Below are 14437 nucleotides of genomic sequence, written 5' to 3'. Positions count from 1 at the left end.
AAAGAAAAGAAAAAAGAAAAAGAAAGAAATAAGTCAATTGCATTTATTTAAAATGTCAACAATCCTGATCTTTATGTAAAAAAAAAAATCAAACTTTACTGAAAGACATTAAAGAAGACTTAAATAAATGAAGTTACATGTGTTAATTAGTGTTGATTTCCCCTAGGATGATCTGCAAATTCACTGTGATCCCAATAGAAATACCAGTGTTTTGTTTATTTGATTTGGAACTTGATAAGCCACTCTTACATTTATAAGAAACCACAAGGCCCTCAAGATACTTATAAGATGAGTAAGATGTGGCTGGGATGGTGAGAGGGAGGCTGTTCTTGCCAATGGTAAGATTTATTATGCACCTGTGATGATTGCGGCTTTGTGGTATTGACTCAGGAATAGCCAAATAAGCAATGGAAAGAGTGAAGTTGATAGAATCAAGATTCACTTTTGCACAGAAATTCGATGTATGGCAGCTGCCTCTGTAGCTTAATGGGAAACAGTTTAGTGTTAATTGGAGATAGATATGGGGAAAACCAGAAATCGGATCTTGTTCTACACTGTTCACAAAAAATCTATTTCAGATGGATGAAAGACTTGAAAGTATAGGAGATTATCTTTAAGACTTTGGGATAGGGACTGACTTGTTAAGCAAAATAAATAAAGCTCCAATTGTGACTGAAAAAAGAAATCTGTAGTTAAGAGTTGCTGTTCATTGTGCTACATTGTCCCTGTGTGTGTGAGATGACTTGAGAGGCATGTAGCCTACCAGATGAGTCAGGGATGAAGTCATAGCTGAGGGAAGAAGGAAGCGGGCAAAGAAGGCCTTGCAATCAGCATAAGATTTTGGCTTTTGTTTTGAGTTATGTGGGAGGGTTTGGAGGGTTTTATGAAGAGGGATATCAAAATCTGGCTTTTAAGATGTGCCTGTGGCTGCTCTGCAGAGTACATGTACAGGCAGCAGGCAGAGGTTGCACCTTCCAACCATCTTCAGGTTCTTTCCAAAGTTGCTGGAGACCAGACTTGGATGCAAGTCACTCATCAGAGGCAGTCCCAGGAGCACCAACAGGGCCATGAAGGGAGCGAGAGGGAAGCCTGTCTGTGAAGACATGCTCTCCATTGGGGCTCAGTCCTCCTGGGGGACACTGAGCCTATGTAGACCACTCACCTCAGATATCCCATCATGTGACAAGGGATCTGGAGTCGTTTTCACCAGCTGCTACCAGAGAAGGCTAAATCTCTGGCACCTCTAGTCTGATCCAGAAAGAAAGCCAAGCCAGTGATGTTGGATTGCGATTGGCACAAGAAAAGGGTTGGGTCATGAGCCTGAGTGGGGTCATTGAGGGGTGCAGGGCTGCTCAGTAACCAGTGTCTGCACAGAGTCGGCAGAGGAGGCTATGAAGCCTGGGCCTGGGCAGGAGCTTCTCAAACAGCCAGCAGAGGCATCCCTGAATCAGGAATCAAATCATAGACAGCCAAGTGGAAACATGGACAGAAGGTGTGACAGGGCATTTTATAGGATGCAAAATGCCAAGAGGCCAATCAACACAGGAAAAGATGCTCAGTCTGATTTGTGATCAGAGAACTATGAACTGAAGTGACTTGGAGATACCATTTCCCTTTTGCTGGTTTATCAGACTTGGAAACCCTAACAAATGCCAAGAGCTAATAAGAGCAGGAGCCGCTAGAACTCTTGCGGGGTGTGGTGGGAGCCTCAGCTGATATGGCTTCTTGGACTGTCTAGCTGTGTGTAGAAAGTGGGGTGTGTGCACCACAACTCAGCATCTTCAGTCTGAACCCAGAGGCGTCTTCATGTAAGACCCTAAGAGCATTTCTACAGTCACGGCATCAGTGTCCAGGTGCCCAGCAGCAGCATAGCGCATCAGATGATAGGGCAGACTGATACCATGAGAACAAGTACCAAGTGACATGGCACTGAGCTCCCAACTGTGAGGACACAGTTTCGGGGTCTTTCTCTGCCTTCATGCACCTCTTGTCCAGCAACATTGATGCAGACATGCCTCACAAATTGCTCACTGTCACAGCTCAAGTTTGGACTCATCAGAGAAGCCTGTGTATGGTATGGTGCTGTCACAGAGATTACCAGGCAGATGCATAATGCATTTTAAGAGATTATGGTAAAACTACAAGTCTGGCAGTTACTAACAAGAAGAGGATAGTTGCTAGTCTGGAGAGGAAGGAGGGCCTTTGAAGGTGATGGTGATGTTCTGTTTTGTTAAGCTGAGTGATGAATATATGGCTGTTTGCCTATTTTTTGTTAAAAGATTTATATTCTTTTATTTATGTGGTATGTCTTACAATTTTAAAAAGTTAATCATCTTACTCGGCCCAGGAGTTAGAGGCTACTGAGTTGTAATGATGCCACTGCTCTCCAGCCCAGGGGACAGAATGAAACCTGTTTCAATTTAAAAACAAGAAGGAAAGTTAATGATCTGAGTAATCCAGGCAAAAAGCTAAAACATGCCATTTAAATAGAAAAAGCTGAGATTGTATTGTCTCCCCAGCCCTTGCTGGTGTGGAATTCCGGGTGCTGCCCCTTTGTGTGCGTAGCTCCTAATGTGCTTCCTGAGAAGAGCAGGTTGGATTGGCTTCCGATGCCTGTGTCTGCCCCCTTCAAAACAGAAATACTCACCCAGATAAAGGTGGTCCAAATGCTGAGTTCCCAGGTGAAAGCAAACAGCTTTGGGGGCTTTCTGCAGGTGTGTACCTCCTTTCCGAGGTAAGGGCCTGGACTCCTGGCTGCTGAGAGGGTAGGAAGAGCAGGGTGTAGGTGGGGGCCTGGCTGACCTCATAGGTGTGCACAGGCCTCCCACAGCTGCTGGACAGCCAAGGCCGGGGTTACCTGTGTTGTGTCAAGCCAGCTCTCCTTAGCAGCCACCACCAAGCCTTAATGTGTAGCAGGTCTGATGGGGATGGAGAAAAGCTGCTGGTCTGAAAGCTCAGTCATCACCCGGCCATCCCTTGCTCAGGTCACCATCCTTTTCTGCCTGGAGGAGAAAAGACAACAGGAAAGCCATCATGGGGATCAGTGGTCTTTTGTTTTATTTGTTTTCATCTGGAACCACTTTACATGTTGACTTTGTGAATGCACTTTTTTCCTTAGGCAAAAATATGAGTGTCAGTTCCTATCCCAACTTAAAATCAAAATGGAGTCTTAGCAAGGGCACCTAGAGAGAGCTCTGAGCATGCATAAAACTGACATTGATTTCTTTGCCTGGAAATAACAAAATAAGTGTCTGTGAGCCATCTTTGGATTTGCATTACAAACAAGAATGCAAATGGATGCCACCCTGTCTGCATAACGTATAGATTTCAGAAATATGTTTTGATTTCATACATTTTAAGAAAGATACGCAGTTTGCTAAAATCCTAAAATTTTCAAGTTAAGTATACAAAGTTTGAGTTTTTTGCTTATGTTGATGACTCATTTTCTCTTTTGTTTCTGTTTTTGTTCTTGATTTACCTTAACTACCTGCTGACTCACGCCATCCAACCAACATACAATGCGAAAACCCATGTCTCCGTCTGTATGTTGTGTACCTGCTGCTCAAACCACCCCAATCTGTAAATAACACGCAAATATCCATCCATGAAAACATCACTTATAGGAAACGGTTGGTTTTGTGACTTTAAACAGTTCTTAAAGCCCCTTGCTGTGCTTGCTGTGTTCCTTGGGACTCCAACCTCTGCCCTTTGGGGCGACTGGACTCAACTGTATCCTCTCACCTCTGGCCTCACATGCACCCTTTCCCAGCTTCAGGGGTCTGGCAGGGACCTCCCAGGAGCTATTTGATTCTGGGACCTGGCCAAGGTGGGAGGTGGGGTTTCTAGAGAGGTGGGTAGCTGTCTGTGGCAGTTTTGGGGGGGACTGACTCAAACATGGGAGATTTTGGTCTCAATGCTGTGAGCCCGTGGTTTCTGTTGTACTGCCACCTCCCTTCTGCTCTGTCTCCCTTAACACCAGCATACTTCCCTGGGTGGCCTCTGCAAAGTCCTTAATAGCACATCTGGGACCTGTCCTTCCTCAGGGTCCAGGCCTGAGGTTGTCTTCATGACTCAGAAGGGGCCTTATAGAGCATGAGTAGAAGGGGCTCTGCAGGGTGCAGGGCTCCCCTGTTGTGCCACTGACGTGTGTGCTCTCAGTCAGCACCTTGTGTGGAGTGCCAGGCCCCAAAGGCCTTCCAGGCCTTTGGGAGTTTTGAGAAGAGAGCAAAGGTATTTGGTAGCAGACTCAACCTCAGCTGTGACTATGGACATTTATCTCAAGTAGCAGATATTTGAGATTCTTGTAAAAGAAAGGAGATGTTTATGATACAGGGGTTCACAACTGGAACAGATGGGCTGAGTTCTAAGAGGACACCTGTGGTACCATGACTGGCCCCAACCCATCCGCCCATAGGGAGGCCTTGCCTGCTGTCCTTTCTCACAGCATGTGTTTTCTGTGTGTTTATGCACACCTCCTTCCCTTGTTTAGTCATCCATCCCCATTGGGAGGAAAGAGAAAGAGCAGTTTGTTCACAGCTGCTGGGCCTGGTCCCCAGCATGGTGCATGGCCATGCAGGTGTCCATGGGTCTGGGTTCAGGTGGCATTTAGGACAAACCTGACTTTCTTGTGATTCTGGCAGGAGGCCAAGGTGCGCTTGGATTCAGGGAATGCTGGCCAAGGCCTGGGCCAGCGGGTACCTTGGTGGGGCAGTGTCAAATCCCCTTTCTCACCACTGGGCATGGTTGTCCCTAACGTTCTGTCATGTATGAGAAAGCTAAGGAAAGGGTTGGGGACTGCTGTATCCTCTGTAAATTGACAGCCAGACTGAGGGGTACGATGATGCAGCTTTGGGTGTTCTAGATCTTTTCTTGACTCAGGTGGCAGCAGGGAAGGGTGTGGCCTTGAAACCACAGCAGAAACCACGGGCTCTGTGGGCTAGGGCAGACCATGTTGACCTCTGGGGGTAGCTGAGGCCAGCGGTGATGGTGCAGGTGCCCAGCCGCAGAAGGTTACCCTGTGTTCGCTCCCCCTTGCTGTCCTGCATGCACTTGGTGTAGTGCCTGCCCGCTGCACTGTGCTTGGGGCATCTCTGGTTGTTGTCACCATCTGTCTCCACAGCTCTCTAGGGCTGCCTGTCTGTCGCCACCCCACCCTCTTCTGAGTGCCCACTGCAGCCCCCAGGGAGGAGGAGGGTCCCAAAGGGCACTAGTGGGTGGCCATGGCAGGCTTTGCATTCATGTGTTCAGCAGTCCAGGTGACCTGATACTCTACACACATCTCTTCACCTGCCCTGCTGCCTTCCAGCCCTTCTCTCTTACCCAGACCCTTTATTCTCCTGACTGTACATGTCTGTGAGCTGGGCAGGTGATGTGTCCCAGGCCCTACCCCCCAAAACCCACTGAGTAGGTGATTTTAAAGTAGGAAGCCATGTTCCCAGCTCTGCTTTACAAGCACTTCCTGATAATGGAGGCAGCATCCCCCCATGCCCATGACTCTAAGGTGGGTTCATCTGTGGGTCCCTTTGGCCCACAGTGGTGAGTGGGTAGTTCTTGGCCATTTTGTCCACCACTGAGATTTTCTTTCCTGGCATAAGTATGTTAGGGGGCTGTAGGCACCTGTGTAGGCTTTGGGGTCACACTCTGAGGGTCTGCTTCTGTCCTCTTCCTGACTGGACCAGAGTCAACCTCTGCCTGCTACTGACCCCTCTGGGTATGATTCACAGCAGGATGGTTCACAGAGGGAACCAGAGAATCTTGTCCTGAGTGTGGAGTGGCAGACAGGCAAAGGTGTTTTCTGAGCATGGGTTGGCCACTGTTTCTCCACTGAACACTTCATTCTGGCCAGTCGTTGGTCCCGGGGTAACAGGCTTCCACTGTCTTTGACCTTGCACCTGCTCTCCTGCCGTCTCACCCAACATCTGCATTCTCTCCTGTCTTTTTGATGGTTGAAAGTGACAGCACATACCTATCTGAGCCTGAGCTAACTGGTATTTAAAAATACCAAATGACAGGAAGCTGCTCTCAGGCTGCGTGTGGGCTCCTGGTCTCTAGACAGAGGGTGCAGAGCCCCTGGGTCCACAAACACCCCCTCTGTGCATGGGTAGTCCAACAGGGACAAAGGTGAAAGGAGGGGCCTATAGCTCAAGGTGCCCTGGGGCCAAATGGGAGCCTTATTCCCAGGCCATCGGAGCTGGGCTTCACAGTTGCTTGTGTGCATGAGTCTGAGCCCCAGGTAAGGACTGCACTGGTATCTCGGCTCCTTAGAGCCGAGGCCTGGCAGGCCTACGCTGTAGAGGCGTGTGGTACAGAACCATACTCATGCCTTCTGTGACTTGTCTGCAAGTACTGAAGCAGCCCCAGGGAAGCATTTGCTCCCCAGCTGGGTCCCAGCTGTGGTCACAGGCAGGCAGGGGCTTCAGTTGTCTGAGCCAAGAGGGAAAGGCACCACCCGCTGCCATGCTTGAGTGGACCCCTCCGGGTGCTCACTGGGGAAGCAGGGACCCCCCCAGCACACACACAGCTTGAGGTGTCCTTGTTGTTGTTATGCTGGAGGGTGACTGCTGGAGGCCTGGCCGTAATGGATTGCTGGAGAGAACTTTCCTCTCTGTCCCTTACTGTGGATATGGGAGGGACCTCAGAGTGAAGGGAGTTTGCTCTGATTTGCTGCATGAGAAGTGACTTGCAAGGTCCAGCTTTACTTTTGGAAGGTTTTCTGGTGGCCAATCACTGCTTAGACTGTGAAACAGAGACTACTTTTAAGCTCTCTTTTGAATCACTTTCCTTTAGGGCCTCAGGGGCTGGGAAAGAGGTTTTGGGGTGGGAGCAGCCTGGGGAAGTTCCCCAGCTCAGAGGTAGTGTCTTCCCCACAGAACAACTTCATCAACCTCAGCTTCCTCCGCCTCTTCCGAGCAGCACGGCTCATCAAGCTGCTGCGCCAGGGCTACACCATCCGCATCCTGCTCTGGACCTTTGTCCAGTCCTTCAAGGTGAGGCGGGGTGCTGGTGGGCAGGCAAAGCCTGCATGGAAGCCCTGTGGAAGGTGGGCAGGGTGGGCATGCACTTCTGTCTGGGGACCTGTGCCCTCTGTGCCCTGTAAAGACTTGAGGTTATCATATGTTATCCTTCTTATGGTCACAGAAACCCTGGGGTAGGTTTATGATCCTGATTTACAGATGGGGAAACTGGGGTGGTCACTTGATGGCCAGTGGGGAGCTAGATCCTCTGAGGCCTGTGTGGCCCAGGAGCTGACGTGTTTGGGTCCCTGCAGGCCCTGCCCTACGTGTGTCTGCTCATCGCCATGCTCTTCTTCATCTACGCCATCATCGGGATGCAGGTGGGTGCTCCCCATGGGCCAGAGGGTAGACATGAGGCAAGAGACATTAATTGTGGTCATTACACTTGGTGGACCTTCACTGTGAGCCAGACACTGTTGTCTTAACTTAACAAGCTTACTTCAAGCTCAGAGGGATGAGGCTGGGTTTCAGGTCTAGGGTCCTGCCAAGGGACAGCCCAGCTCTGTGGCCAGGGCATGTGTCCACATGGGCAAACTACTCTGTTCTTGATGGTGGGGTTATCTTCACGCCAGTGACGTCAGAGTTCTGGGCACATGCTGAGCTGGGTGCTAGCCATACGGTGGTAGGAGTCTGAGCAGGTACACCAGGGGGTAGTCATTGTTTCAGGGACCCGGGACACTCACCAGGAAGCTCAGGTCACTGAGAAAACTGGCTGTGAGTGTGGCAGGCACGTCAGTCTTTATGCTTGACAGATATTGCTCACATAATATAGATTTTCTATATTTTCCAAAAAAAATTACTTTGTCAGCTATTTGGAAAGAGAAGAAAACATTTAAATGACATAAAGCAGTGTCCCAGTTATAAATCGTTGGCATCTATCACTTTCCGACATTAAAGATGGGACAGGGACCCAAATGTTAATTTATGATTGGGGTAGGGAGTGCCAGTGTCTTCTTAAAGGTTAGCTGAGCACTAACTTTAACTTTCAAAGTTTAAAGAATTCTTGATTGCAGTTTGCTGAAATCTAATGCTGTTTTAAATATATATTTTTTCCTGCTTGAGTGTGCATTTGCTAACTTTGTGGGAGTAAGATAGTTCATGCATCTCCTGCCAGAGTTTTTGTTGTTGTTGTGGTTTTTGGCCGGGCTGGGTTTGAACCCCCCATCTCCAGTATATGGGGCCGATGCCCTAGTCCTTTGAGTGATAGGAACCGCCTCACCTGTCGGAGTTTTAATCTAAGTTTAGTTACTGACCTATTTGTGGTTCTTGAACTGAAAAAAATCAATTAAAATGGGTAAAAAGCCCATGTGCTATTGGCACAGAAGTTTTAAAAGAAATTTTTCAGTAATCTGACAGAGCTGTTGCCAGTATAATTATTGCTTTGGAATTGCCCTTCAGAGTGAGAACTTGAAGCCTTGTCCTGTCATACACAGAACAGCACACCTAACTTGGCTGCAGGCCCCATTCTTGCCAGTGTTCTCTATGAGATCCCTGCACAGGCTGGAAGGCACAGGCTGGACAGGGGATGGGGTTGTGCCCAGCCAAGCAAAGCCATCTGCACTGGGAGCACACACTGGCCTACAGGTGGGAGCCCTTCAGCTGGGGACAGCTGCCTGTCCCTCATGGGGTTCCCACCAGTGCCCATGTCCTCCCTTGCTCAGTCTGCCTGTGGATTATCCACATGTCACCCTCTCTGTTGCAGGTATTTGGAAACATTGCCCTGGACGATGACACCAGCATCAACCGGCACAACAACTTCCAGACATTCCTGCAAGCCCTGATGCTGCTGTTCAGGTGCGCGTGTGCCCAGCCAGGCGGGCACCCATCTCTGTCCCACCTCATACTGGCCTTCCCTCAGGGGCCCTTCCTGTTCTCCCTTCTCCGTGTCCTGTCTAGGGGTTCCTGGCATCTACCCTGGCCTCAGAGCAGATGGTCAGCCTGGGAGTTTTAGGCCAGGCTGGCCTTTGCTGCCTGGTCTGTACTCTCTGGTGGCAGCTGGAAGGACTCCAGTGAGGCTGCTGTAGTCTGAGAGGTCTGGGGGACAGAATGTCCCTCCTCAATATGCTGGCCTCTAGCTTTCCACCTGTTTACCTCATTGATCACAGAGATTGGTGGGATTAGGAGAAGAAGGGGGGAGGGGACAGAGTTTATAGATACTTGGTGGCTGAAGGATCTTGACTGGCCAGAGCTGCTTGTCCAAACACCTTTACCTTCCACCATCCCTCAGCCTAGGCAAACAGCAGGTGGAACCTCACAATATGAGCTCTAGGGCCTTCAGAGTTTTATGCTCAGGAGTCTCTCGAAGACCATACCACCAGACAAGCCAAATGTAAAGATGAGTCCTTTTATTTATTTATTTATTTATTTATTTATTTATTTATTGAGACAGAGCCTCAAACTGTCCCCCTGGGTAGAGTGCTGTGGCATCACAGCTCACAGTAACCTCCAACTCCTGGGCTCAAGTGAGTCTCTTGCCTCTGCCTCCCAAGTAGCTGGGACCACAGGCGCCCGCCACAAGGCCTGGCTGTTTTTTGGTTGCAGCCGTCATTGTTGTTTGGCGGGCCCAGGCTGGATTCGAACCCACCACCTTAGGTATATGTGGCTGGTGCCTTAGCCACTTGAGCCATAGGCACTGAGCCGAGGAGTCCTTTTATTGAAGAGCCAGCCAGCGACTGCCTCAGTGTCCCAACATGGGGTTTCTGAGAGCAGCCCTGAGTGCTTAAGGGGTCAGGTTTTTAAGGCTTGGTCTGCATCCTGGTTGGCACGCAGGCTGCCCTGGTGTATTTGGGTAGGTTAGCAAGCATTGTACAGAAGCAGAATTTTGCTGTTAGTTAGTTATACATCTTTGTTTCAGTACTTTTCCCACCTGGTATTTCTCAAGGGTCAGTCTGGGGACACTTGGTACTTACCAGTCTGTTTCTTCGGGGAGTTTGTCAAGCAAGAAGTCACTGAGTACTTTTTCATCTATCTTGGGAGTGAACCAGACTTACTCCATTTTGTTGAGGGCTTGAGGCCCATAAATTTGCCAGGAGTTAACTGGTATTTTTCCACTTTAGCCTAGGCCTAACAAGAGGGTCCTGGCCAGAGATATGCTTGGGAGAGGGGTTAGCGACACCAGCTTCTATCCTCAAGCATGGCAACCCCTAATGGGCTAGGGCCTGCTAACCATCCTGGTTTGAGAATGGACTGAGGGCAGAGGGAGGGGCGACGGTGTTCCCTGCCTCCTATGCCTCCCTCCCTATACTATCCCTGACTCAGGACTGAAGAAAAGAGCTCTCATGCGGATCTGTAGTGAAGATGGGATTGGGATCCTCCTGAGGTCTCACCACTTCTACAGATGCTGCTGACTGCTGTGCAACTGCCTGGGGTGACACAGGCACCTTGCTGAACTTCTGGGAGGGAAGGTTCTCACCCCTGTTTCTCACACATGGGCAAACACGCACCCTTAGGCTTACACTTCCCCCAAATAGTGTTTTTTCTGTTGCTTTAGCTGTTATATTAATTTTATTTCTTCATGTATTAATATTTATTACTGACATTCTACTTTGTGCCAGAAAAGATTTGAGACACACCTATGCATTCAGTCTTAATTTTAAGCCTCTGGTGTCACAGATTTTGGTTTCTCCGGAGCTTTGAGGCACATAGGAGCACCTTAACTACGTGGGTCCAGCACAGACTGGAGCAGCTGCCCTGCTGAGCTCTGCCTGGCCATTGTCAGTGAGGAGTGGGCTCAAGCTTCTGCTTGTGGCTGGCCATGCACATAGAGGTTGGGGCCCAGGCCTTGGACCCACCTGCACTCTGCAAGCCCTTGTTGCTGGCTGTGTGCCCAGGAACAAAATTCAAGTAGGAGAGTTCCTCTGGCATGGCTTTCCAGGGAGGGGTGTTCTCAAGGAGCAATGGGGCTGGTGTGACTGGATAGACTAAGCAGGTGCCAAGGCAAGGGTGAGACTGGGGAGAGAGTGGGCAGCAGGTCCTGTAGAGCTGTGGTAGTAACCTGAATTTTGGATTTTGTGGTTAGTGAGGGGAGTCACTGAAGCTTTTGAGAATAGAAGTGATGCGATCAGACCTAAATTCCATAGACCCAAGGGGCTGATGTGTAGGCTGATGTGTAAGCTGTCAGGACTTGGGGAGGTTATTGTTGCCTGGCCCATGTGGTGAGAAGTGGGAAGTAGTATATTTGCAGGTAGATGAGCTAACACATAGGACACAGAGAGAGAGAAAGTGAGGACTCCAACGTTTGTGGCCAGAGAGTCAGGAAGGGCAGAGTTGCCATGTCTTGAGTCAGAGAAGACGTGGATGGTGTGGGTTTAGAGGTCAGGAGTCCAGCTGGGGCACCGCATGTCCATCAGGAGCTAGCTCTCTGTGGTGCTGACTCCATGTGCAGTAGATAATTTTTAATATTGGTACCTTCTCAATTAACAAACATCATGGAAAGCTAATGGTGAAGGCTCTTTTAAAGAAACAACATGTGTGGGGCCTTGTGGGAAGGAACCCAGGGGTGCTGGGACTGCTGTCCAAAGGCTGCGCCCCATCTTGGCTGGCTGGGGGAGTGGTGGTAGAGCAGAGCTGCCCCTCCCCAGGCCTCCCTCATGGGTCTTATGGCTCTGCCTTGTCCCCAGGAGTGCCACTGGGGAGGCCTGGCACGAGATCATGCTGTCTTGTCTCAGCAACCGAGCCTGTGATGAGCGGGCCAGTGCCAGCGAGTGTGGGAGTGACTTCGCCTACTTCTACTTTGTCTCCTTCATCTTCCTGTGCTCCTTCCTGGTGAGTCCCTGCCTCCCTGTGTCACACTTGCCTTCTTAGTCTTAGCTTCTAGAGGGGATGTGAAGAGGCAGTGGGGGCAGGTCCCAGCCGTGTGCATCTTGTTCCAGGCATCAGAGGCCTCTGGGAGCTTTTGCGGCGGGATGTGAGGTGACCTGCTTGTCTTGCCACCTGGCTGTGGCCTCCATACACATGGGGAGAAGTCTCAGAGGGAAAGGAGAAGCTGGGGGGCAACAATGATCTGGAGAAGGGGGGATAAGAGAGTTAGGTGAAATTGGGCTGCATTTTAAAGAGAGAACTGACTGATCACTGGTTGGATGTGGGTGTGAGAGAAGAGAGAAGGAAGCTGCATCTGGGGCTTTGGAGGCTGGGGAGACGGGAAGCTGTAGGTACGAGGTTTGAGGTTCGGTTGGGGATGGAGGGAATAGAGGCATCTGGTGGAACTCAAGCCAAAGATGCCAAGGAGCTGCTGCCAATGTGCAGTGATGGGGGAAGTGGAGGGAGGGGGCCGTGGGCGAGGTTGCAGTCAGAACTTTGCCATTTAGCCCTGTGGACTGTGCCCTGAGCCCAATGTGCACACTCCCTCTCCAGACTCCCAGGGCACCTGGGAGTTTTAACTAGGTACTTTTGTATGTGCTGAACTTTGGGGAGCATTTGACATAGGGAAAATACCTAAAGATTCCATCCCATGGGTGCCTGGAAGACAGAAAGGTACATGGAGTCCAGAGGTCTCAAAGGCACAGCTGACAAGGCAGGCGGAGAATCAGGAGGGCAGTGCCCACAGTTTAGGAGAGGAAGTGACCAGCTGCCCATGAGATCATTGTACTGGGATCACTAGTTGGGTGTGGGATGGGGATGGTGGAAGCTGTGTGTGCCTGTCGAGCACAGCCCATACCCTGTACTGTGGGAGCACAAGCACCACCGAAACAAGTTCTAGTTCCAGGGATGATAGGTGTTGGGGGGCATGGCAGGAACAGACAGCTGCTCCCAGCAGTAGGCAGCATGAGGGAACACTCAGATCATAGCTGCAACCAGCCTGCACGGTGGGTACTGTTCTCTGCCACACTCATTCCTAGCCCATGATGGAGAAGCAGGTTCTGGTGTCAGATGTAGATCAAAGCTGGGCACGGGGGGCAGAGGGAGAGTAGAGGGACAAGTGCAGGACCACTGGAGTGGAGGTTCTCACAAGGACAAGGAGTTTTGGGGTACAGTACTTAGGAAGTGATTTGGAAGGAGAGGCAGTGTGGGCTATGTGAGCAAAGCTGTGGGAGATGGTGGTGGTGATGCTGTTGGCAGCCATGTAGCATGAGTCACAGTTGGGACAAGGAGCTGAGCTAATGGTGAGAGAAGGTCCAGGAGTGGAGGGATAGGAACTGTGACCTGTGTCATTGGACCTGGAATGCCATAGGGTGGCAAAAGAATAGAAGTGGAGACAAAAGCAGCCAGCCAGGCACTCACTGTCTATGAAGGGATAGGGGATCAGTAGATGGCAGCAAAGGTTAGATTTTTAGAGGGTGGAAGGGGGGATGTCCATCCTTTTAGCTGTTCAAGCACCAGGGAAAGTAAGTGAGAACATTAGGTATGATGAAGGATAGAGGTTCTGCTGACAGTTGAATGTGAGCTTTGCAGGGTGCAGCAGCAGGTTAGGATGGTTGGAAACGGTATATACCTAACACAGGTGAGCTTACACATAGATAGAGAAATATAGAAAATCTACAGAACTTTGTATCATGAGGTGCCAGATGCCAAGGAGAAGATTTGCATGTTCGAGCCATCTCCTTGTCCCTCAGAAAACCCCGTGTAGGCAGCAAGGACAGGAAGCCTTTTGGAGAATCGCTGTCCTATAGGCAGTGGAGACATTAATCTCTCTACTGTCCAGAGATATCTGGTGCTACAGGAACCAGCACACCAGCCTGGCTGCACCATGCACTTGGCTGCAGAGATGGGCTCCAAAGGAAGCCACACTGGCAGTGCCACACCACCCACAGGCCAGCACTCCTGGATATGTCCAGGATGAAGCGAGAATCCTTGGGTTTAGTTGTCACTCTTCTCTAGAGAAGCAGGTAATCAGTGGCTACTATCCTTTGTCTTGTCCCCACGGACCTCTGTCACTGACTCTGGTGTTTTTTTCCTTAACTGAATTAGAAATAGGACATGGACTGGGAGCACAGCCTTCCTGGCACTTCCTTCATAGGCTGCACCTGCTGAGTAACTCATGCTTTGAAACACTTGGGACTGGTTTGATCTGACAGAATTGAAGTGGGAAACACAGAATTATGGTTTTGGGAGGGATGGCAGGACTAAGTTAGGTGGGGATTTGGTTACCTTGATTGGAATAGAAGGGCACTGACAGAATAATAGGAAACAAAGTTGGTGATGACAACCTGTTAATAACCACTGAGTCAGGCAGTCCTAAGATGATATTATTATCATAATGATGACATTAGGATGTTAGAAATCTTGATCAACCTGTGTTTAGAACCCAGGCTTTTGAAATGGATGAACTGCTAGAAAGACACAGATTGCCGTAATTGTTTTTTTTTTTTTTTAATTGAATGGTAACTATGTACATTAGTGCACTTCTGGGGTACAGTGTGGGGTTTTCACATGCAATCTGAAATACTTCCATCAAACTGGTCAACACAGCCCTCATGTCATTTTCT

General features: G+C 49.7%; 1 protein-coding gene across 1 annotated transcript in view; it reads left to right on the top strand.

Annotated features, from left to right (window-relative positions):
• The window catches only part of CACNA1B (calcium voltage-gated channel subunit alpha1 B), a 221174-nt gene that overhangs the window by 162580 nt on the left and 44157 nt on the right, over positions 1–14437 (top strand). The window contains exons 32-36 of the mRNA XM_003794791.2: positions 3624–3629; positions 6870–6986; positions 7268–7333; positions 8716–8807; positions 11633–11777. Coding sequence (XP_003794839.1) covers positions 3624–3629; positions 6870–6986; positions 7268–7333; positions 8716–8807; positions 11633–11777 — 426 coding nt within the window. The remainder of the gene's footprint in view (positions 1–3623; positions 3630–6869; positions 6987–7267; positions 7334–8715; positions 8808–11632; positions 11778–14437) is intronic.

This window comes from Otolemur garnettii, unplaced genomic scaffold (genome assembly GCF_000181295.1).
Source record: "Otolemur garnettii isolate 467f Iridium unplaced genomic scaffold, OtoGar3 scaffold00087, whole genome shotgun sequence".
Classification (NCBI taxonomy): Eukaryota; Metazoa; Chordata; class Mammalia; order Primates; family Galagidae; genus Otolemur; species Otolemur garnettii.
The sequence above is the reverse complement of the archived record's forward strand: the minus strand, read 5'-3'. Positions and strand labels throughout refer to the sequence as shown.